This window comes from Podarcis raffonei, chromosome 8 (genome assembly GCF_027172205.1).
Source record: "Podarcis raffonei isolate rPodRaf1 chromosome 8, rPodRaf1.pri, whole genome shotgun sequence".
In the NCBI taxonomy this organism is placed as follows: Eukaryota; Metazoa; Chordata; class Lepidosauria; order Squamata; family Lacertidae; genus Podarcis; species Podarcis raffonei.
The window spans coordinates 12,317,458-12,340,779 of NC_070609.1; the positions used below are offsets into that span (position 1 = coordinate 12,317,458).

The 23,322-nt window shown below is 42.7% G+C and overlaps 1 protein-coding gene across 1 annotated transcript; it reads left to right on the forward strand.

Annotated features, from left to right (window-relative positions):
• The first annotated feature begins 1,128 nt into the window (after positions 1-1,128).
• LOC128420369 (phospholipase A2 inhibitor gamma subunit B-like) lies at positions 1,129-8,731 on the forward strand. The gene is made up of 5 exons (XM_053401968.1): positions 1,129-1,220; positions 2,247-2,369; positions 4,570-4,719; positions 7,274-7,420; positions 8,380-8,731. The coding sequence occupies exons 1-5, from the start codon at positions 1,169-1,171 to the stop codon at positions 8,658-8,660; spliced, it is 753 nt and encodes a 250-aa protein (XP_053257943.1). The 5' UTR covers positions 1,129-1,168; the 3' UTR covers positions 8,661-8,731.
• Positions 8,732-23,322: the final 14,591 nt, after the last annotated feature.

Here is a 23,322-nt window from a genome sequence, read left to right on the forward strand (position 1 = left end):
AACTTATTGGGTACATTCTTATACATTCGAGCTAACCTCTTTGTGTTGAATGGTTTATTTAAACATTAAGGTTCATTATTGTTGCACAAGATGCGTATCTCTTTAAAAGCCAGAGTAGATATCATGGCCTAGTTTTACAGCTGTGAAACAGTATAGCAGGTGCTGTTAAGTTGTGTTAATTAAGCTGCATCAGCAATTGGATATAAAGAGCAGTGTGTACCTCTCTCAGTACTCTGGTGAATGGGTCATACTTACAGATTTCATGTAAGAGGAGTTTTTGTTTTTGTAATTAAAGCCAAGCAAAAGATTTTTTTGCATTTCTTCGTTGTTTCCTGAATGTGTGGTCTCCCCAGCATGCTTTCTGCAGCGCAATTAATCTGCTATATACGCAACACTCTGGAGTTAAATACCATTGGTACATCATCTTACAATAATTCTCTCTTACAATAAACATGTCTAAATAAGAATATGAAAAAGAAGATGGTGAGGGAGGAGGACATGAGCCCAATGTCACTCCCCCCACCCCCTCCATTGTGATTGCCAACATCTGGGAGTCTCATTCTTCTTAGAAGAAAAACAGCCCCAGTAAAAGATCGTCCCTTAAATCTGCAAGCTTCTCTGGACAGAAGCCTGCAACCTCACCCCCTGCTCTTAAGTGTAACCAACTTATGTTAAAGAACAAGTGGACCAATTCTTTACCCCAAAGACAAGTGCATTTAATGGGACTGAGGAAATCTAGATCGTGAGTCACTGTGCATTTTATAAATGTACAATAAAGGAAATTCTGGAGAGACATTTGTCCCCCTTTCAAAAAAGTTCATGCTGTCAGGGAAACTGTCTTGGCTTCCAGAAACCTAATCCAGTTTCAGTGCTGTAACCTGAAGGGACTTGTTTCCTCACATCCAGGGTTGAGAAATTGAGGCTGGAACAGATTAGGAGGGACGTGTCCTTGGAGTTCTTGGAAGGGGGAAGAGATTTAACTGGTTTTCAACACTGTGCTTTACATTATCTTATAGCATGATTAGAATTCTAGCAATTTGTGACACTATCCTGAACACGTTGTTCCTGGGCACTGTCAAAGTGCTTCTTGCAATCTTCTATAAATTCCCCCAACTTTCTGCATCCTTGCTTGACCCAGAACTCCTTCCTGGTTCTTCAGCTTTCTAGAATGATGAAGACACTCCTGATCTCCTGCCTCCTCTTGACCCTTCTGAATCCAGGTGAGCAGAACCACAGCTGCTGGGCTGTTCATCCTGTTTCCAGGAAGGAACTAAGTGGGGGGTGAGCCATTAAAGCAGGAGAAGAAAGGAACAAGGACTTGTGGTTCCTTTGAAAGGGAGAGGAATAAAGCACAAGGCCAAACTACAAGGGATCCTCCATGATAGATTTTTCTTCTTCCCAATATTCAATTTTTATTTTACCAAATGTGTACAGAGAGGTGTGGTATTCCCAAGTACATTGGGGGAGCAAGAGAGGCAGTAGCTCACTCTTTGATAAACCAGAATACTAGCTTATATCTAAAGCAAAGAGTAAGTTTCTTGCATTTGTAAAAACTTATGATAGGAGACAATGTATATGATAGGAGACGATCTCATATTTTGGAGTGGAATTATCCTACCCAAATTCAATGTTTTAGTTTGCTGGTGTTACACTCCACCCCAATCTCTGAGTGGAGTCAGGTTTTAGGGGTACCAGATGCACTTATCAGAGCCTTTACTATGTTTGCTGGTGCTGATGGGAGTTGTAGTACAACAACTTCAGGAGGGTTAAAGGTTTCCCAACACCTTCTCTACTGGTCCTCTCCCTCAGCCTGCAGGAGCCATCATGGACAATCATACTCTGGTCAATGCAAGGCCCACCCCCATTCACAGAGTTTAAGAACTACAGAGGGAATATATATAGAAGCATTACATAGATGAACAATGGCCCATCTAGTCCAGCATCTTGTTCTTGCCATGGGTCCTATGGGAAGCCCGAAAGCAGGACCTGAGTGCAACAGCTCTCTTTCCAGAAACTAGTATTCAGATGAATAGTGCCTCCAATGTTGGAGAAAGAATAAATCAATTGAGGATGGTAACCATTAATTTATCTATTCCGCTTTCGAAGCTATCCAAGTTGGTGGCCTTTGCTGCCTCTCGTAAGATGGGGTTTGTAGCAGAAAGTGTTGTATTTCTGTACCTTGACACAGATCTATTCCCCCTACATAGTTGCTAAGGATTTGTAAACCCATTACTCCCTGTCTGCAGTGGCATCTCTGATATGTGAGTCTTGTTGGAACAGTGAAGGAACAGATTGCCGCAGCGAGACTGAGGAGTGTGATGAGTCCAGTGACCAGTCCTGCATGTCTGTTGTTGGATTTGGCAAAATGCGTAAGTGAGAACTTTCAACCTTTTTGACCACTATAACGTAAACCCCCTGACTCACTTTCTAAGGCCATATCTTAGCCACAAGCCATGGAACATGACTTTTCATAAAGAGTTGTTCTAAGTTCTGCATTGCCTGTAGGAGCAGGGAAGAAATTCAAGACAGTTCGTATTTAAAGGTGTGTTTACTCAATTGGCAGAGCAAAACAAAGCCATCCTTCAGAATCTGCCCTTCTCCCATTTTTGCAATTCAGTTGTCCAGCCATGTAATCAGTAGACAAATGCACATACTAGGGTAAAATGTGCATATAAGAACCTACAACAAAATCAAGCAACAGCCACATAATTGATATAAAAACAACAAGCCAAACAATATCCCAACTCAAGTGTCCGTCCAGCAGCCTCAGCTTTTGTAGTTGGAGTCAGTCTGTCGGTTCCCATCTCCCAGGCCAAGTGAAAAATGACCTGCAAGGCAGAGAGCTAGTCTGCCAGGATTCACAGCCAAGATGGTCAACAAACTTCCTGCCCACCCCCCCCACGGGAGAAACCATGACTGCTTAAATCAGTATGACCCTGCAGATAGGGCCTAAGAGTGAAAATAACATTCGGACTAAATGTTGATTGGGGGGGGGGGAGTTGGAAACTGATATGAAAATGTGGAGAAATGAACTTAAAATAAGAAACCAAGAGAAACTGATACTGACATATTGCCCCTTCCTAATTGCCTGTGGTACATGCTCCCTTTATGAGCACCAGCATCGACTCTCAGTGCTCCAGTTACATGGGCAGCAACAAAACTTATTTCATTGATGAATTGCTTCCCATGAAGCCTTCTGAACTGATCCCATTCAGTAAGGAGAAGGGTGGTAGAAACCTCTGGAGGGCCAAATGTTCTCCATTCCTGACTCACATTCAACAATTAGATAAAACTGGAGATCTCTCTTTCCGCTCCAAGCAGGGCCTGCTCAACACAATTGGACACCTGAGGAAAACCATGAAATGTTCCCCACCCCGCAGACCGGGAAGAAAAGATGACTGAAGATTAGGCCTGGGCGATTTATTGACATGTCGCCGCAGGACCAGTATGAGGGGCAGACCATGATGAAAGCTTCACTCAGCAGTAAATCGGTGGGGAAAACCCCGCCGATCCTGAGTCCTTCTGCCTCCAGCACCCAGCACGCTGAGGAAAAACTAAACAAGCTGCAGCCGGGAGCTGGAGGCAGAGGGACTCAGGAGGGGTGGCAGTTTCATCAACGATATATCACTGAGTGAAATCATCATCATGGTCTGTCCCTCATACCGTTAAGGGGAGAAACAAGCTGCATGACAAGGCTTATAAAACTTGTTCATCCCTCCTTCCTTCCTTAAACTGCTTGGGTTAAGAGCACACTGCTGCCCTCACCTCAGCCAAACAGTTTTGCAGAAACCCCAGCCCACCACTGGCTCACACTGCTCCCCCTCCCCAGCTACAAGAGCCATGACCCCGCTCCTGCTTGCACATGAGTAGGAGAGGTATCCCAGCTGTTCACCTGGTGTACTATGGGCTCCATCACCCTTTCCCATTGAGGGGGGCATGGCTGCCCACTGCTCAGTGTAGAAGCTTGAAGGAGCCCCCATCTTACACAAGCCAGTGGTGAGGTGCACGCTCTGGGTGGAGGTCGTCTTGGCTGTCGTCTTGGCTGCCACCTGGCTGCCTTTTTCACCACAGTTGGAAAGACGGAGGCCACCCTCCCGGTCAAAGACAGCCAGGCAGCACAGGCAGCCATGCTCTGCAAGCGAAGATAGAGTGAGGCGAAGATTGAGTGAGTTTGAATCCTGTGCCTTGTGGATTTCACTTGGGAGGGTGGGCTGCATCTTTCCTCCTGGAGAGAATGACCACCCCCTGAGAAAAGAGGCTGTGTGCCTCCATGGACACCAGAGAAGGTGGAGGGAGCCTCAGAAAGGAGCTCCGAGGTCCCTACCACAAATGACAGGGGCATTGGGTGGCTCAAATGGGGGAGAGGAACTGACGAAGAAGTGGCAGATCTTGCCTTCAAGTTACACACCACAGCTTCAAAGGCAGCAACATCAGGCAATTCTTTACTTGGCGGTCAGATCTGCTGCCCCTGTGGATCCTGCCACGTAAGGTGATAATCAAAGCTTTCCTCATGAGTGCGCCAGCCCTGTCTCCAGGTCTAGTTATTTCCTTCCTATTCTTTTTTACTAGTTTACACGATCCCAATGGTTCTCAAGTCCTGCATCAAGACAGAGTTGTGTGATGCAAACTATTCCAGTGGCTCCCTAATGGATTCAATTTACATCTACAGCAAGATGTCCTGCTGCAAGACAGATATGTGCAACAGCGGACCTCCTGAAAGTAAGTATCATCATCAGGAAAGATGGTTTCACAAAACTCAAGCAATGAGAGAAGTCAAAGAAAGACAAACAAGTTTTTGGCAGTATCCTGATGTCAGGGACTGGCTAGACAAGGAGGAGTGGTGGCAGCCAGTTGCTCCAGGAGGTACCTGAGGGTGGCACTAGGATTTCAAACCTGATTCAGACTGGTGGGACAGGGAGGAGCTACTGACAGAGGGAACCAGAAGGGAAGCATTGGAGCCATAGTATGGGGGTGGCGGGAAACAAAACCCCAAATCCCAATAAGATTACTAGAACAACATGCAGCATTCATTAGCAAAAATTACAAGGGAGCGTCACAGTTTTACCTTAGTCCTAGAAATACCCCTCCCATAATGTTACTCACAGTTCCTCTTCTGCAGCAGCTTCTGGTATTTACATCCTATGCTTTCCGCCAAAACGCTTGAGCTCCCGCTCACCATTTTAGCCTCAAAATATCCAGTAAAATAGGTTACTCTGAGAGATGGTTCCGGCCCCAGGCCACTCAGCAAGTGTCATGGCTACAGTGGAACTTGAACCCTGGTCTCCTAGATTCTAGTCGAACCCTCTAACCACTACACCTCACTGGCTCATTGGCTTCCCAGTGCTCTAGCCCCCAAACCTACACCAACCCACTTTCTTTGATGCATTTGCATTTTTAGAGATATTTTTAGTGGGACATGCCCCTGTCCTTCTTGTGTGAGAGGGAACTGATTTCTTTTAGGTTTGCATCCAGAGAATTAATATCTTCAGGTAAAAGCAAATGCTGATAAAGATCTATTAGATGCAATGGGCTCCTGTGCCACTTAATTACTAAGCTATAGAGGAACAGTATCTACACAAAGGGGAGAACAAGCAGGTGGCGCAAAAATGAGCATTCACACTTTACACTGCTGGTGCCCTTTGCAGGATCGTGCGTGGTGCTACAGTTCCCAGGGAGCTTACTGGCAAACAGGGGCTGGCTTGCCTCTCAGTGTTAATTTCTGGAGGTTCACACCCAGCCTCAGTGATCAAGTTTCTTGCTGGGAGGTGGAGCCAGCCCCATTTATAAATAGGGGCTGGAGCTGACAATAGCCAGGCATTTGGCTCCGGAGATTCACCCTCCCTACCCTCCCTTTGTTTAATGTTTCTTGTTTGCAGGTTAACTTTTTCTTCCTGTTTAGTAGGTGCTACTACGGTCTTTGACTGGTTGCTGTTGAAGGACTGGGAAGAAATTTTCTTGCATTGGCAGGTTTTGTCTTCCCCATAGCAACTTGTCACAATGGTTATGGCCTTGGGTGGAATTCTTTAGTCCTTTCTTCCCTGTAATGGGGGGGGGGCATAAAGGGGTGGCTCACCCCCCTGTGGGGTTATATATATGGGTCTCACTGGCCATACACTGAAAGGTTGTCAGTGAACTACCCTGTGTGTGGGGATATGGGCTTGGCTGCCTGCTACACTTATGTCTCGCAGAGCACCCTCCTATCCCATTTATCCTGATGAGCCCCAGTTCCCCCCGGTTGGGGGGCCGGGAGGGATACACGCCCAAGACCTAAGCCAAGGCCTTCCTACATAAAATTGTGGCCTAATTTTAATTCCATATAACGTTGTCAGAGATCCTGCTTTTTACATCTTACCTTTTCTTCCAAAGTGCTGGAGGTGGCGTGTCTGGCTCTCCTGCTCACCATTTTAGCCTCAAACACCCATGTGAAATAAATCAGACTAAGGGGCAGTGTCTGGCCCCAGGTCACCCAGCAAGTGTCGTGGCTCAAGTACAGATTTGAACTCTAGTCTCCTCCCACCCTTGTTCTTGATGGAGATGTTCACTCACTCCTCCTTCCTTGGTGGGAGGAGGCACCATTTTGTGGTTCGCCTTACCATTTTCCCCACCCTGGTGTATGCTTTTATTGAAAGCACTATAGCAACACTAGGACAAAGAATTATGTGAGAGGTAGTTTGTTAAGGGTGCTGAGAATTTATAGGAAAACCCCTATCCCCCTCATAGAGTAATGGATTAGCAATCAAACCCCACACAATAGCTCTTATTACCTACTATCTTTATTGAAATCATTATTATCTTTATGAAATCATTATTTTACCTAGAACTAAGCACATCTTTTTCCAGAAGAGATTTTTTAAAGGATAAAACTGCTGAGAGCTTTCTTTCTCTTTCTCTTTCTCGCTCTAAGAAAGAGGGCCAATTTGTAGAATTTTATCATCGTTTGTGTGCATCTGTGGCTACCATTTTGTCTCTCAGAATGCCCCCCCCAATGCTGCTCAGTGCTAAGCCCAATTGCTTAAAGTGGTATCCCTGTGCTTGGAATGTATGCTGTGAATGTGGCCCTAGTCAAAATCTCTTGCCCCATGCCTTAATGTGGCCCTGGATGAATGGAGCATGGCTGAAGCACTCTGCTTGGAGAAGTGCTGGAAGGTGGTACACATCCCTCTTTGAAGGAGGAGAACAATTACTGCCCCTTACATACAGCAAGTTGTGGTTTGCATCTGCAAAAGAAATACATTGACCCCCATCTTGGGGTGGTGTGGTGATTGTTTTTCAGTTCCTGAGCATGAGAAGAGGGAGAACAATGGGCTGCAGTGCCCAGCTTGCTTCGAATCCCACACAGTCGTGTGCGACTACATCAGTACCGTCAGCTGTAGAAATGAGGAGGATCAATGCTTCTACTTTGGGGTTCATTTTACTTTCGGTGAGCCTTGTATGATGGAGTGCAGTTGGGGCCCATCTATACTATGCATTTAAAGCAGTATCACACCACTTTGAGCAGTCATGGCTTCCTCTAAAAGATGCTAGGGTACTTAGTTTATTAAGGGTTCTGAAGTTTATTAGGAGACCCACGTTATGTACTGAGCTTAGATCCTAGAACAATAGGCAAGTAGGATCCTAGATGGGAGCACCCTAATTGGTCTGCAAGAGCCGCCCAATCTGGCTCCAGAAGGAAGTGAATCAGCAAGCTGATTGGCCTGCAGCAGCAGCCCAATCAGGCTCCAGGAGGGGAGTTGAATCAGCCAATCACGCAGGACCCATTGTGTAAATAATGTATATATAGCCACTCCCTGTTCATCATGAGCTGATATAAAGAGCATGAAATCAACACTCAACTCTGAGTATATTTCAGGTTTTATCTGCTTTTATTGCTAATGTTAATATTTCTTGTAAACCCCTATCAGTTTTTACTGCAATCAAGCAATATATAGATTTTGTTAAATAAAAATACATCTTAAAATTTGTACTTTCATTTGGAAGGGGAGGAAGGATGGAGACCCACAGGCCCAAGATCCAAGGGCATCCCTCTAGGACTCTCTCTGGCCTTTGGGATACTCCTTAGCCACACCTCCTCTCCCTAGGCCACACCCCTCACAAGCCCCACTTCATACCCTACCTGTATGCTTTGGCCTGGCTGGGTTGTTGCCCCTGAACTCTTGGTTACCTGGAGGGAGGACAAAGAGGGGGATTTGAATGTATCTAGAAAATAGCCTGCCGTGTAAAGGTGAATTTTACATATGTTTCCATTGGCATGTGCACCTCCCAGAAGGTCACCCAGACTCAAAAAAGGCTCTTGGTCTGAAAAAAAGTTGCCCACCCTTCTGTTTGAGGGAGAGGGTTTTGGATTCCAAAAGCATGTGTGTGTGTGTTTTTTCCCAACAGGGGGAGCTGACGTATTGGGCGCTCTCCGAGGCTGTGCAACACCTACTTTCTGTAACCAGACTGATTGGTTGTTTCAATATCTTCTTGAAAGATTAAGTATTGCGGTCATTCATGCAGAGTGCACCAAAGCAATGGAGGACAATGCCAATGAGCTTGTAGCTGAGGGAAGGCAAACCTCCACAGCCCAGAAGAACCCGCCATTTATGGAAATTGGCGGCCTAGTGGTTGAAGAGGGGAGGTCTCAGCCTGAGGACTCTCAGGCTTTCTTTCCAGAAGTCTAGAAGCTCCTCCTCAAAGACAGGCTGTATTTGACTTTCATGTGCAAATGAAGTCATTGAATCATGTCCAAAATAAATATATATGGCAAATAATATGTGTTCTATCATTTATTCAAATGCATCATTTGTTGGAAAAAATAATAGTGCTTGGAGATGGGAGATAGCTTTGGCAGCGGGCAGGGATGAAATCCCTGGCCAGATTTCCATGTCCAATTTTAATCAATAATGTGTCAACTTTGGGCTCCCTTGTTGTCAGGGATGGTGCATCCCATTTTGCCACTTGAGGTGAAATGGGGAATGGCATAGCAGCCGTGCTGTGTAACTCACAGGAAAGCATCCCTTCCCTAGGTTGCGTGGCAACAGCACAAACTGGCATGGCGGCAGCAAGTTTTGGTTAGATTTCATGAGATTTTGGCGAGAGCTTGCTGGAAAATGGTGCTGATGCCAGCCATTTTTCTCCCGCCCCTGGGGCAGGTGGGACACCACTTATTGTGAGAAAGACATCAATAAACTGGATTGTGTATAGTAAAGGGGACTGCACAACCTTAAAAAAATACAGAGAAGAAACATTTAGAATGGGTACAGAACCTGTGGCCTTCCAGATGTTGAAAGACTCCGATTCCCGTTGATCCCAACTAAGAATGCTGGAGAAATTGGCATTTTAATCAGGAACAACATAATTCACACCAGATCTCTGTTATGCTTTGAAATTCACACTTCCTCAAGTTTTTTGTTGCAGTTCACCAGCTAAACAATGTGAAAAATACTGCACACATTAGGGCAGAGGCAACACATCCTGTTTCACCTCTTGAAATCAGTTGCCAATACAAAAGGTCCCTGATGCCTATGTCTCGTTATTTCCAGGGCTTTTCCCAAGACTGACACTATGTGCAACTAATTTCTCCTCTGCCCTTTTAATGCCCCTCCTGGGTTTTTTTTTGGGGGGGGGGGAGAAAGGGAAGAGCCTGTTGCAGCAGGATTGGAAGACACCTGTGACCAGGGGCTCCAACTTGGGCCCCAGATTGTGGGTATCCACCACACGCACGCACACACACACACACACCATGTGTCATGCCATCACATCATGCCATCACCTGCTGCCCTTCAAGTAGAGATATGTATTGATGCTAGGAGAGGATGCATTTATTAGATTTTATCCTACCTTCCTCATGCTTTGAGTACAGCAGCTTAAAAAGTCTTTCTCCCTTTCTCCCCTTAATAATCACACAGATTATTGCTGTAAAAGGTAAAGATAACATTTACTCACTCAGAATACCGGCACTTGTTGAAGAGTAACAGATACAGCAGCTTTGTCCAGGCCGTCTTAAAATGGAGATCTAGTTACAAAGACATTGGTCCAGCTTATGATGGAGTCTGAGTTCCAAAGCCCAGACAAGCACATGGTTCTACATTGCTGGATGGATGATGATGAGAGAGCAAAGAGGGAGGGGAAATACATATGCCAACCCCCCCGATGGAAGAAGGAACTGATGCATAAAGAGCCTTAGTTGCGGGAATTTATAGATTATGGCAAGGAGCACTTTGCCAGCACTCGGGAACAATGGGTTCAGACAGTGTCACAAATTGCTAGAATTCTAATCGCGCTATAGCATAATTTAAAGCACAGTGTTGAAAACAAATTAAATCTCTTCCCCCTCCCAAGTACTCCTAATCTAGACTCTATTATCTGAGAAATAGAAAGAGGGAGGGAGAGAGAGAGATTGCGGGTGCTTTTTTAAAAAAACAAACAAACAGATGGAGACTCAAGGTTGGGAAACACTGGTCTAGAGGACCTCAGCTTCTCTTTTTTTTTTATAATATTTTTTATTAAACAATTTTTATATTAACACAAACAAAACATACATAAACAAGCAACAAACAATAACAGAACAAAAAACAAGTACCATTTCATGTCCTAATTTCTTAAACCTTACTTCCTCGACTTCCTCTTGCTTCCCGTTTCTGTATTCCAAGTTCTTACAATTATTCAGCGAATCTTCCCTTATTTTACTATAAATTTATGTTAATCATCCTTATTCTCTTTATCTTAACCATTACTAATAGTAACCATTTATTTTAAACCCAACATCATTCTAGTTGTCATTAATTTTATAGTATCTCTTTAAGTAGTCCTTAAACTTCTTCCATTCCTCTTCCGCCGCTTCTCTTCCCTGGTTTCGGATTCTGCTCGTCATTTCTGCCAAACCCATGTAGTCCATCACCTTCATCTGCCATTCTTCCAGTGTGGGTAGATCCTGTGTCTTCCAGTACTTTGCGATAAGTATTCTAGCTGCTGTTGTAGCATACATAAAAAAAATTGTATCTGTCTTTAACACCCCCTGGCCGACAATACCCAAGAGAAAGGCCTCTGGTTTCTTGGGGAAAGTATATTTAAATACCTTTTTCAGTTCATTGTAAATCATTTCCCAGAATGCCTTAATCTTCGGGCACGTCCACCAGAGGTGAAAGAATGTACCTTCCTTTTCTTTACATTTCCAACATTTATTATCAGGCAAGTGGTAGATCTTTGCAAGCTTGACTGGGGTTATGTACCACCTATAAATCATTTTCATTATATTTTCTCTTAAGGCGTTACACGCCGTAAACTTCAACCCGGTGGTCCACAACTTTTCCCAATCAGCAAACATGATGTTATGACCAATGTCCTGAGCCCATTTAATCATACTTGATTTTACCATTTCATCTTGTGTATTCCATTTCAGCAGCAGATCATACATTTTTGACAAATTCTTAGTACTGGATTCTAACAGTTCAGTCTCTAATTTTGATTTTTCCACCTGGAAGCCTATTTTACTGTCTAATTTAAACACTTCATTTATTTGATGATAATGTAACCAATCTCTCACCTTCCCTTTTAGTTTTTCAAAACTCTGCAATCTCAATTTGTCCCCTTCCTTTTCCAAGATTTCCCAATATCTTGGCCATTTCGACTCCATATTTAGCTTTTTAACTGCCTTAGCTTCCATTGGTGATAACCATCTTGGAGTCTTATTTTCCAGCAAGTCCTTATATCTAACCCAGACATTTAATAGTGCTTTCCTGACAATATGATTTTTGAAACTTTTATGCGCTTTAACCTTGTCATACCACAAATATGCATGCCACCCAAAAATATTGTTAAATCCTTCCAAATCCAAAATGTCTGTGTTTTCAAGAAGCAGCCATTCTTTTAGCCAGCAGAAAGCTGCCGCTTCATAGTACAATTTAAAGTCTGGCAGGGCAAACCCCCCTCTTTCCTTTGAATCCGTTAATATCTTAAATTTTATTCTGGGATTCTTGCCCTGCCAGACAAATTTAGATATATCTTTCTGCCACTTCTTGAAACAATCCATTTTGTCCATAATTTGTAATGCTTGAAACAGAAACAACATTCTTGGCAATACATTCATTTTTATAACTGCAATTCGACCTAACAAGGAAAGCTTCAGATTTGACCAGATCTCCAGATCTTTTTTCACTTCTGTCCAAGTTTTTTCATAATTATCTTTGAATAGGTTCACATTCTTAGCTGTCATATTCACACCCAGATATTTCACTTTTTTAACCACAGTCAACCCCGTCTCATTCTGAAACCTTTCTTTTTCAATCTGTGTTAAATTTTTCTCCAATACCTTAGTCTTTAACTTATTCAATTTAAATCCTGCCAATTGACCAAACTCTTGAATTATTTCCAAAACTCTTTTCGTGCTAGCTTCTGGCTCTTGCAATGTAAGTACTAGGTCATCTGCAAATGCTCTCAGTTTGTATTGTTTAGCTCCGACCTGAATCCCTTTAACCAACTGGTCCCTCCTGATCATATTAAGCAAAACCTCCAGGACCGATATAAAAAGTAATGGGGAGATAGGGCACCCCTGTCGTGTCCCTTTTTCAATCTTAAACTCTTCTGTTACCACATTATTTACAATTAATTTTGCTTTCTGTTCAGAATATATTGCACCTATACCATTTTCAAACCCTTGGCCTACCCCCATCCCCCGGAGGTTCTTCAACATGAAGCTCCAAGAAATATTGTCAAAGGCTTTCTCGGCGTCCACAAATATCAAAACAGCCTTAGTGTTTATGTTCACTTCCAACTTCTCCAAAATGTCAATTATATTCCTTACATTGTCCGACAAATGCCTTTTCGGGAGAAAGCCCGCCTGGTCTCCATGAATCTCCTCCATCAAAACTCTTTTCAGTCTCTTTGCTAAAACATCAGCAAAGATTTTGTAATCCACATTTAGTAAGGAGATGGGTCGGTAGTTCTTAAGTTGGGTCTTTTCAGTCTCTGTCTTTGGTATAAGTGTAATGTAAGCCTCTCTCCACGTATCGGGTGCCCTTCTCCCCTCCATGATCTCGTTGCAGACTTCCTTCAAAGGTTGTATAAGCCCTTCCTTCAAAACTTTGTAGTATTTGGAAGTCAATCCATCCGGTCCAGGTGATTTGCCCAACGTCATGTTTTGAATGGCATCTTCTATTTCCTGTGCTGATATCTCCTGGTTCAAAATTGTCTTACTTTCCTGGGAAATCTTTTTCAGCCCATTTTTCTCGAGGAATTGTTGTATATCTTTATCTTTCTGCGGCCCTTGTGTATACAATTGTCTAAAGTAGCTCTGGAAACAGTTCCTAATTTCCACTGGGTTGCATATGTTCTTTCCCTCCACTTCTAAATTTGTTACCGTGTTGAGTTTTTGTCTCTTCTTTATTTGCCAAGCCAGTAACTTGCCACATTTGTCTGCAGATTCAAAGGTCTTTTGCCTCATTTGTTTAATTTTCCATTCTATTTCTTGATTCATCAGTTCCATATATTGTGTTTGGTACAGTTTAATTTCTCTTAAAACCACTTGCGATTTTGGCTTCAGTCTTAGTTTCCTTTCCCCTTCCTTTATCTTTTCCAGAATTTTCTCTTTCCTCTCATTTTGCTTTCTTTTCTTTAATGTATTTTGTTGTATCAAAAACCCTCTCATCACGGCTTTACTTGCGTCCCATATTATTCTTTTTTCTACTTTAGTTCTTAGATTAATTTCAAAATAATCCTTCAAAGTTTTTTGGGCCTTTTTACAGATCTCCTCGTCTCTGAATAAGGTGTCATTCATTCTCCATCTGAAGGAACCAGTTGTTGTTTGCTTCATCGCCATCTTTACTGCGTTATGGTCGGAGAGAGTTTTGGGGCAGATTTCCACTTTCCTTATGTTCGACGCCATGTTGCTAGTCACCCAAATTTGGTCGATCCGAGTCCATGTCATTTTGGCCTCAGAAAAGAAGGTTCCCTCTCTCTCTAATGGGTGTTTTGTTCTCCAGATGTCTATCAAATCCATATTGTCAGTCATTTCAAAAAAAGTTTTTGGTAGTCTTCCATCTTTTGTAACTACCTGTCTTTGTGCTTTATCCATATTTGTTGAAACTACTCCATTCATGTCTCCCATCATAATCAGTTTATAATCCATATAGTCCATTAAAGTCTCATGCAACTTCTTAAAAAATTCTGCTTTTCCTTCATTTGGTGCATATATCCCCACTATCAAAAATTTTTCTCCTTGAGATTGAATTTCAATTGCCAGATATCTTCCTTGGTCATCTTTAAAAATTTGTTTCGGCTGCAAATTTTCCTTTACGTAGATCACCACTCCTCTTTTTTTTACTTTGTCTGAAGATATAAATTCTTGTCCCAATCTCTTATTTATTAACAGTTTTCTATGTGCTCTTGTCACGTGGGTCTCTTGTAGACAAATCAAGTCCAATTGGTCTTTCTTTAAAGCATGAAATATATTTTTCCTTTTTCGGGGATTGTTTAGACCATTACAATTCCAAGTTAGAAGTTGCAAAGCCATGATGGGGTTATTTAGTTCCTCCTACAGCTCCCAATTGTTGTTCGTCCTTTGTCGGTGGTTCTGTGTCCGTATCTAGTCTTGAAGGATGTCCTTCTCCTGGATAGGTCTCTTTCTGTAGGTCTTCTTCGTGTTCTCCCAGGAACTTGTCTTTATCACTCACTGTTTTTATTCTTCTTTTCTTCCCCTTGTATTTAAAAGACAGGCCTTGGGGAAACTCCCACCTGAATAGTATGTAGTTCCTCTTCAGTAGTGTCACCAGATCCTTGTAAGGACCTCTTGCATCCAAGATACTTTTAGGGATATCTTTAAAGATCTCAATATGGAAATCCTCAATTCGAAGGGTTGTTTGGTAGTGCAGGTTCAATATTTTATCTCTCTCTTCTTTGGATCTTAGAGTTATCAAGCAATCTCTGGGTCTATTCTTCCTCTGCCTTATTCCCAACCTGAATGCACTCTCTATTTTGAACTCTTCTTCTTTCAAATCTTGCTTCCAGAAGTCAGAAAACTCTTTTGTCAAATAATCCACCAAGTTGTCTCCTTCCTTTTCCGGCACAAGTCTGATCCTTAGATTTTTCTCCTTGCGTTGCATATCCTGCATAGAAAGTGTCAGTTCATACTCATCCAGTTTCCTGTACACCGGTGGAAGTTTCCCTTCAACAGCAGTAGCAATTTCCTTGGCTTCTTCAGCTATCTTTCGCGTTGTAGATGAATCTTCCAGTAGTTTCCCAATTGCTTCTGCGTTAGAGTTCACTTTATTCCCAAGGTCAGTTATACTTTTAGTATTTAAATCAATTTTCCCAGAAATTTCTTCAATTTTCTTATTTGTTTCAGCACCTTGCTTCTTTAATTCCTCTAAAGAATCACTTATTTTTCCCAAGGCCTTTGTAAACGCTTCTTCCGAAGACATTGTTTTCACTCTTGCCTTTGTGACAGCTGCAGTTCCCGAGGCCCCTGATACAGAGGCCCTTCTTTGCATAGAAGAGTCCACTTTGTATTGTCTACCAGATCTCAAAGTTGTTTCTTGTGAATCTTCTTTCTGTTTACCATCTGCCATAACAAAGTCTTTCGTTCAAGGTCATTCCCACACTCTTAAGCTGTCAATAGAGAAAAGTTCTCAGGTTTTAAATTCCACTTGGTTGCTGAAACTGTCCAAATCCTCTAGAGGGCGTAAAATCAGTTCCTAAACTTTAAATTGTTCCCACACTTCCAAAAAGCAGAAGCCCTCCAAGTCCCTTTCTTTGTAAAAGATCCAAATCAATAGTGTCCTGCTACTATGTAGCCAAATACGATGTTTCAAGTTGAGAGTAACCAAAGTCTATATATCAGTTACTTTCTAACCTTTTTTGTAGCGACCGTCCTTAGCCGGTTCCTTTCCTCCGGCAGTCCGACCCCCAGGTAGATAAGCAGCGGTAAACAGTTCAATCTCCTTTAAAACCGGCAGGGAATCCCTTTAAAATCTTCTTCCCCCCCTCTCCTGCCTTCTGGGGGGGAGTTCTTTACTTGGTGTTGGGTTTCTTGGCTCATAAACTCTCCTGTCAAAAGTTACAGCTTAGCTGTCTTTCGCTTTAATCTTGCTGCAGGACGGAAAGCAGACTTCCTTTTTAATGCTTATCCGTCTCGGTACCCAAATTCTTTAATTTTAGTGTCCAATTTTTAATGCAAGCTCAATCCTACTCACGGAAAGTTGCTCTTTTTTAATCCAAAATCTTCGGAAGAAGTCAGCGCTCTCCGCTAATGGCGACGCGGCTTTGCTTCGCAGGCTGGGTGAAAGCGACTCTCAGCACCGCTCCACGCACCCTCCGCTGATCTATAGCCTTTAAAAAGGCTATTTCACAACGTCGGGGGGGGGCAAAGGTGCCCGCCGAGTCTCCGGTTCACAGGCTACGCGCCTGTGACTTTTAAGGGTCCTTGCTCCGCCGTGAGCTACGGGACCCGAACCCGCGAAGCAGATCTCTCCCGGAGCTCCGGGAGAAATCCGCCATTCAGCGCTGGCGCTAACCCGGAAGTCCTAGAGGACCTCAGCTTCTCATTCCTGCTCTTCACAATCTTATTGGATTTTCATCATCCTGAAGAGGAGCAAAAAAATTTTTTTAAAAAAAATCAGAAAACTTTTTTTGTTCTTGTTTATAATATTTTATTAAGTTTTCCAATTTAATAATTCAATAAAAACCACATTATAACATTCCAAATTACAATATAATACAAAAGCCAAGTATATTGCCAAATTATATATCTTTGTGTGACTTCACATGCTCTGAATTTTGCGGAGTGCTAATAATCTAATATCACATTGCATTTCTTAATTAGTCAATAATCCATTCCGATGTTGATCCTTCACTTAATTTTCATTTATGTATGCAACCACTGGTCTATTCAAACTCTCCTCTTGGCCTCCATCCAGCTGTTAATGAGATGATTCCTCCACACTAAAACAATAACTCCATCAGGAATTCCTTTCATCTTTCCCTTAATGATCATTGCCAGAGTCATAAGATTTCACCAGTTTGTTTCATAATTAAGATAGTGTCCACTTACATTTTTCAAGCCGTTGTATTTTAGTCACAATGAAAGTCTTTCCCCAGATTGATTCCTTATTAGTGGCTGATTAAATCAGCAAGTTATTTTAACTCCGATGGTTCAGGGCATGCCTGTTAATTAAGTGTGAATTTTTATCTTAAAAAGCAGGTGTTTTCTGCTCTTGACACTGACTTTGGAGAGTTGCCACAACCGTGCGGTGTACACCCAGCATCCCCTACCCCCTCTTCCTTCTGGATGGGCAGCAGATATCAGACGATCTGCAGGTGGAGTGCCCCCCTGACCCTTGGGGGGTTGGGAGGATAATTTCTCCCATATTATCCTCTAATACCCGCACAGAAGTTGGCACATCCGATCGTCATGGCAGACAAACAGGAAGTCAACAAAGAAAAGAAAAAAGACACACACACCCTATTAAAACCATGCCAATGATTGCAATAAAAACACCATGGCACCATCCCTTAATTTAAAGTAGTCAGTTCCCAAAAGCCCATTGGAACCAGAAAGTCTTCACCTGCCATGGAACACGCAGTGCACTGCCATCGTACTGGAGCATCTCCCCTCTCAGCTGCTGCGGAGATCCATCGACCTCTGCTCCTCTGATGTTCATCAGTGACTCAAGCTGCAGTGCATACTTCATAGAATCATAGAATCATAGAGTTGGAATAGACCACAAGGGCCATCGAGTCCAACCCCTGCCAAGCAGGAAACACCATCAGAGCACTCCTGACATATGGTTGTCAAGCCTCTGCTTAAAGACCTCCAAAGAAGGAGACTCCACCACACTCCTTGGCAGCAAATTCCACTGTCAAACAGCTCTTACTGTCAGAAAGTTCTTCCTAATGTTTAGGTGGAATCTTCTTTCTTGTAGTTTGGATCCATTGTTCCGTGTCCGCTTCTCTGGAGCAGCAGAAAACAACCTTTCTCCCTCCTCTATATGACATCCTTTTATATATTTGAACATGGCTATCATATCACCCCTTAACCTCCTCTTCTCCAGGCTAAACATGCCCAGCTCCCTTAGCCGTTCCTCATAAGGCATCGTTTCCAGGCCTTTGACCATTTTGGTTGCCCTCCTCTGGACACGTTCCAGTTTGTCAGTGTCCTTCTTGAACTGTGGTGCCCAGAACTGGACACAGTACTTGAGCACACATTACTCAGTAGTGTAAACTGCGCAACAGAAGAGGCCTGAGGCGTAGATACAATACTAAGGCTACGTATTAGTTAGACATAAAACATGACAAAGAAAACATGTCTTCACTCCTTGCCGTCTTCTCGGAGTGAGACTGAAAAACAAAAGCAATACAGAGCAGAAGTTCCACTCATGCCAGCAATCTGTGCTGGAATGTAAACAGACATGTTGAAGGAAGGTGAGGACAGGTGACCTCACCTAGGCCCGAAGTCACCCCCCTCCAAAGCAGGCTCAAAGCTTCTCAAAGCTTTTCAAAATCATTTTCTCAGCAGCTAAAAGGCATTAGCTCATTTGCTCTGTTGTAACAAAGGTAGCTGAATAGAACAATTTGACCTCGCTAAAAGAACAGAACTGACTCTTATCTCATTCAGTTGCAACATGTTGGACATGCTGAAACCCCTTGGCTTCTCACCCCCTTTCCTGGGAAGAGTCCACAATAGTCCCAAAGATAGGAGCTTTCTGTTCATGCTCAGAGGAACTCATGGGCAGGACTCCTGGAGGAGGAGGAGAAAGGGGAGGGAACTTGTAATGGTTCTAGGGGTTGCTTGTGCGTAAGCCTGTGCCAACACCTGGCTGGGTTGCCTGAGTGAACCTTTCCTGTCCGGACAGCCACTCACCCGTGGCTGTTTCAATCGCTGGCAGAATCTGTCAGTGGGCGTTTCTTAAACTTCTTCCAGCAAAGAAGTTGACACCCAGTCTCCTCCTACTCTCCCTGCGTGGAAGCCTTCTGTGCAAGGAGGGCGTAGGCAGCGGAGGACCCTTCCTCTCCCCGGCAAGGAGTCATGTGACCGCCTCTCTGATTCCCCCATCTGCCCCCCTTCTCCACTGGAGCTAAGCTGATTCCCTTCCCCAGAAGATGGGCTGCCTCTCCCAATCCTGGGACGCTCTCTGGGATCCCTCTGGAGCTTGCTCTCTCCCTCTGGCACTGATGGCAGTTCCCTGACAGAACTAGAAGGGAAATATATGCTCTGTGCAAATGACTGTGAACCCGTGCTTGTTTTGTGAGTTATCACACTTGCTCCTTCTACCAGTTCATGGATGGTAGAAATAAAGCTTTTTCTCTGAAACTATTCCTTGAGTGTCTGTTGACTCCCACTTCCCTTTCCCGGGCGCAATATTTTTCCCACCCGAGGGCAAAGCCTCATAAGGCTACAATGTGACATGCAACAATCCCACATATCTGCAGCAAAAGGTGGAATAAAATTCCAAATATGTACACCTTCCTGGGGTCATGTCTAGTTTTGTCATTTGAGCAGTTATCACCTGAGTTGTTGAACTAAATGACGGGGGGGGGGGGCCGCTCCTTTCCAGCTCTATGATACAATGACTTCTGCAGGTCAGATTCCAGATCAAGTCTCCAGCCACAGCGATGGATCATCCTGGTGGTGATCAACCCCCCCTCCACTACCTCTGAAAATTCCCAGTGTGTTCACTACTTCTTGCTGTTGTTATTGACTATCTGTTTCCCACCTTAAAGTCTCAGGGTGGATTGTGGGATTAAAGCATAAGATTCAGAACAGTTTTAAGCAATTTGCAATCAGAGAAATAAGGTGGGTTCTAAAAATACATAAAAATTGATAAACGTTTTCATTCCTTTCTCATAACACTAGAATCTGTGGGCAGCCAATGAAACTGAATGTTGGAAGATTCGAGACAGATGGAAGAAAATGCTCCTTGAAATAGCACATGGTTAAACTCTGGAATTCGCTCACAGGAAGCAACTTGGATTTGCTTGACTGAGGATTAGAGAAAAAGGAATCATGGAGGATAAGGCTATCAATGGCTACTATCCCACTTGGCCATATCCTACCCCAGCTGTTGGACATAGTATTCCTTTGAATATCAAATGCTGGGAATCACAAGGGGGGGAGAGTGGTGTCACTATCCAGTCCTGCTTTTAGGCTTTGCACAGGCATCGCCCAGCTGTGAGTCGTGAAGGCCGCTTCCTGCAAGGCCTTTTCGACCTGGCCTACCCTAGGGGGCGGAGCCAGATTCACCAACTTTACTAAAGAGGCTCCTGGGGAGACCAGAGGGACATCGCTATGCCTGACCCCAAACCCTAAGTACGGGATTCTTCTGCCCCATCTTTTTGTGCCTGCCAAACAGCCGTGTCATGCTTCTGAAAATAATGTATTGCTGTTTTAAATGTGCTGTTTTAAATTATGCTGTTTTAAATTTTGATTTCACTTGGAAATGGTTTTTTTTTGGGGGGGAAATGTTTAAGATTTTTTTGTTTGTTACGGTAACTTTGGTTGTGTTAAATATGTATTCTGTAGTTGACCTCCTTTGCAATGTTTTATTTTGAAATCTTTAAGATAATATTTTAGTTTTCTGTTAATTATATTGATTTGACTGTTAACGCTATATTTGACTTTCTACAGTTTTTAAAATTTTTTTTGGATGTTTTAATATTTTGTAAACCGCTTTGAGATTTTTCTTTAAAATATAAAGCTGTATAGAAATGAAATAAATAAATAATCTGGTTGGCCATTGTGACAACAGGGTTCTGGAACAACAGGCCTGGTTTTTCTATTTATTTAATCATTTTTTCAATACAAATAGCAACCACAAAAAACACATACAACAAAAACCACAATGACACTAATAACACAATTTAACAATTCAGATTCGAGTACTGATATACCTATAACTACACCTTTTTAACAATATTTCCCCACCTCTCCTCCCCTACTTCCCACCACTTTCCGCCTTATGGCTTAAGTATTCCTTCCAGATTTCTTCATATTTATCCATTCTTAATTTGCGTCGATATGCAATTCGTTCTTATGTAACTAGTCTGTCCATATTGTCAATCCATGTGCTCAATGGGATCTTTTTGTGGCTCTTCCCATTCATCAAAACAAGTTTTTTTGCTTCTAATATACATTGTAATCTCCTTGTAATCTCCCACATTTCCGGTATATAATTTAGAATTAAATTCAAATCCCCTAAATAACAATTTCTTTTTATTACTCTTGCTATATATATCCTCACCTCACACCAAAATGATCTTATCATCAGGCAGTTAATCATCATATGTACTAAGTTTGCATTTTTACTTCCACATCAGCAGTTGTCTGCATTTGTTATTTTCTTCTGGTAAAGTTTTGCTGGAGTCCAATGGACTCTGAATATTATTTTCTGCTGAATAAGTCTTAGTCTTAGATCCATAGAAGCTATTTCTGTTGATTTTATACTTGACTCCCATATATCATTTGTTATCTGTACCCTTAACTCTTCACTCCATTTTTGTCTATCATATTCTAAATCATACTTCTTTCTGTTGAGTAGGGTTTTATATAGTGCAAGTGTGTAGAGTTCTTTGTTTTTGTTGCAGAAATTAAATCTTGTAGCAGCATGGGTGTTTCCGATGCTGCTATAGCGTTAGGGCCAAACTGCCTTTCCAACATATGTATCAATTGGATGTATTGTCATTGTGTTTCACTGGTTAATCCATACTTTACATGCAAAGTCTTATGTTCCACAAATTTGTCATTTAATTGATTCAATGTCAAAATACCTTTTTTCATCCAATTTTGCCAAATTATTACTTGATTTCCAATTTTTAATTTTGGGTTGGCCCATATTGTTAATTTCTCATGCTGTTAGGGGTCGTCATTATTTTTATTTATATTCATCCAAATTTTTATAGGTGCTTTAATAGTCTCCAGGATAATAGGATGTTTCATAAAATTGGAGCTGAGTTTAGTCCACCCTACAAGAGGTTCAAAGAAACTATATTCGAGAGTAGCCCAGTTGGGATTCCTGCTAGCTCTCCAATCATTAGTCTTACTCAGCAGGTAGGCCTGGTGATATAGTTCCAGATTTGGGAGACCAAAGCCACCTTCCTTAGTTGGAAGTTGCATTTTATGTAGTGATATTTTTGGTGGCTTTGTACCCCATAGGCACGATCTAAATAGTTGATTTATTTTTTGGAAGTAAAATTTGGGGCTATGTTTTGGTAATCCTCTAAGAATGTATAAAAACTTGGGAACAACATTCATTTTGAGGTCCCCACCTTTCAATATCAAAAGAAATCTCATTTATAATTTGATTCAAATTTAAATTTTACAATTTGGTCTATATCGGATGAAATCATTATACCCAAGTATTTAATAAAGTCTTTGCGCGTCCAAAATTGATGGTAACAGGCCTGGTTCAGCAGGCTGATGTAAGTTCTGGCCAGTTGAAGCTTGTGCGAAATCTAACATTTGCCCAAATCTTGATTGCCTCAAAGTGGTGCTCACCCAGTGTACCTGCTGAAGATGAGTGGATTCACAAAGTACTTGCTGAAGAAGCATGGTTTCACAATTTCTTTCCAAAATCACCAAGCTGCTCATTTGGCTGAGTAAGGGAAGCCAAAGGAGAGAGAAAAATGGGAAACTATGGAGCCCTTTAGTAATCGCTACCAGGGGTGGGGAACCTCTGGCCTGGGGGTCAAATGCAGCCACTGCATGCTTCTTCACAGAACCCAGGAGATGGGGGTGTAGATGGTACATCGTTCCTCTGCTTGGGGTCACAAGGGGGACCTCCAAAAATGCTTGCATATATTGTGTGAAGACTAGCATTTCCATTTTGTGTAAGACTACATAAAATGCTACGACGCCTCTTCCTCCATCTGCTTCCTCTTCTGCTAACATTCCCCTGCCTACTTGTCCCAATGGATCCAGAGAGGTTCTGTGCCCGTTCTAAATGTTTCTTCTCTTTATTTTTTGAAGGTTGTGTACACAGTCCAGTTTATGTCTTTCTCACAATAAGTGGGTGTCCCACCTGCCCCATAGGTGGCAGAGAAATGGCACTGGCATCAGCACTGTTTTCCAGCAAGCTCTCCCCAAAATCTCATAAGATCTAGCCAGATCCTGCTGCTGCTATGCCACTTTGTGCTGTTGCCACACAACCTAGGGAAGGGATGCTTTGGTGGGGGTTACGTAGCATGGCTGCTGTGGTGAAATGGGATGCACTACCCCTGACAACAAGGGAGCCCAAAGTGGACACAATAAAATCTGACATGGAAGGCTGGCCAGGGATTTCAAACCTGAAATCTAGCTCCCATCCCCAAGCACTATTATTTCCCCCAACAAATGTTGCATTTGGATAAATGATACAA

Coding starts and splice junctions, on each gene's coding strand:
- LOC128420369 (XM_053401968.1), top strand. CDS start 1,169: ATGATGAAGACACTCCTGATCTCCTGCCTCCTCTTGACCCTTCTGAAT. Junction 1,221..2,246: donor CTTGACCCTTCTGAATCCAG/GTGAGCAGAACC, acceptor CCCTGTCTGCAG/TGGCATCTCTGATATGTGAG. Junction 2,370..4,569: donor TGTTGGATTTGGCAAAATGC/GTAAGTGAGAAC, acceptor CTTTTTTACTAG/TTTACACGATCCCAATGGTT.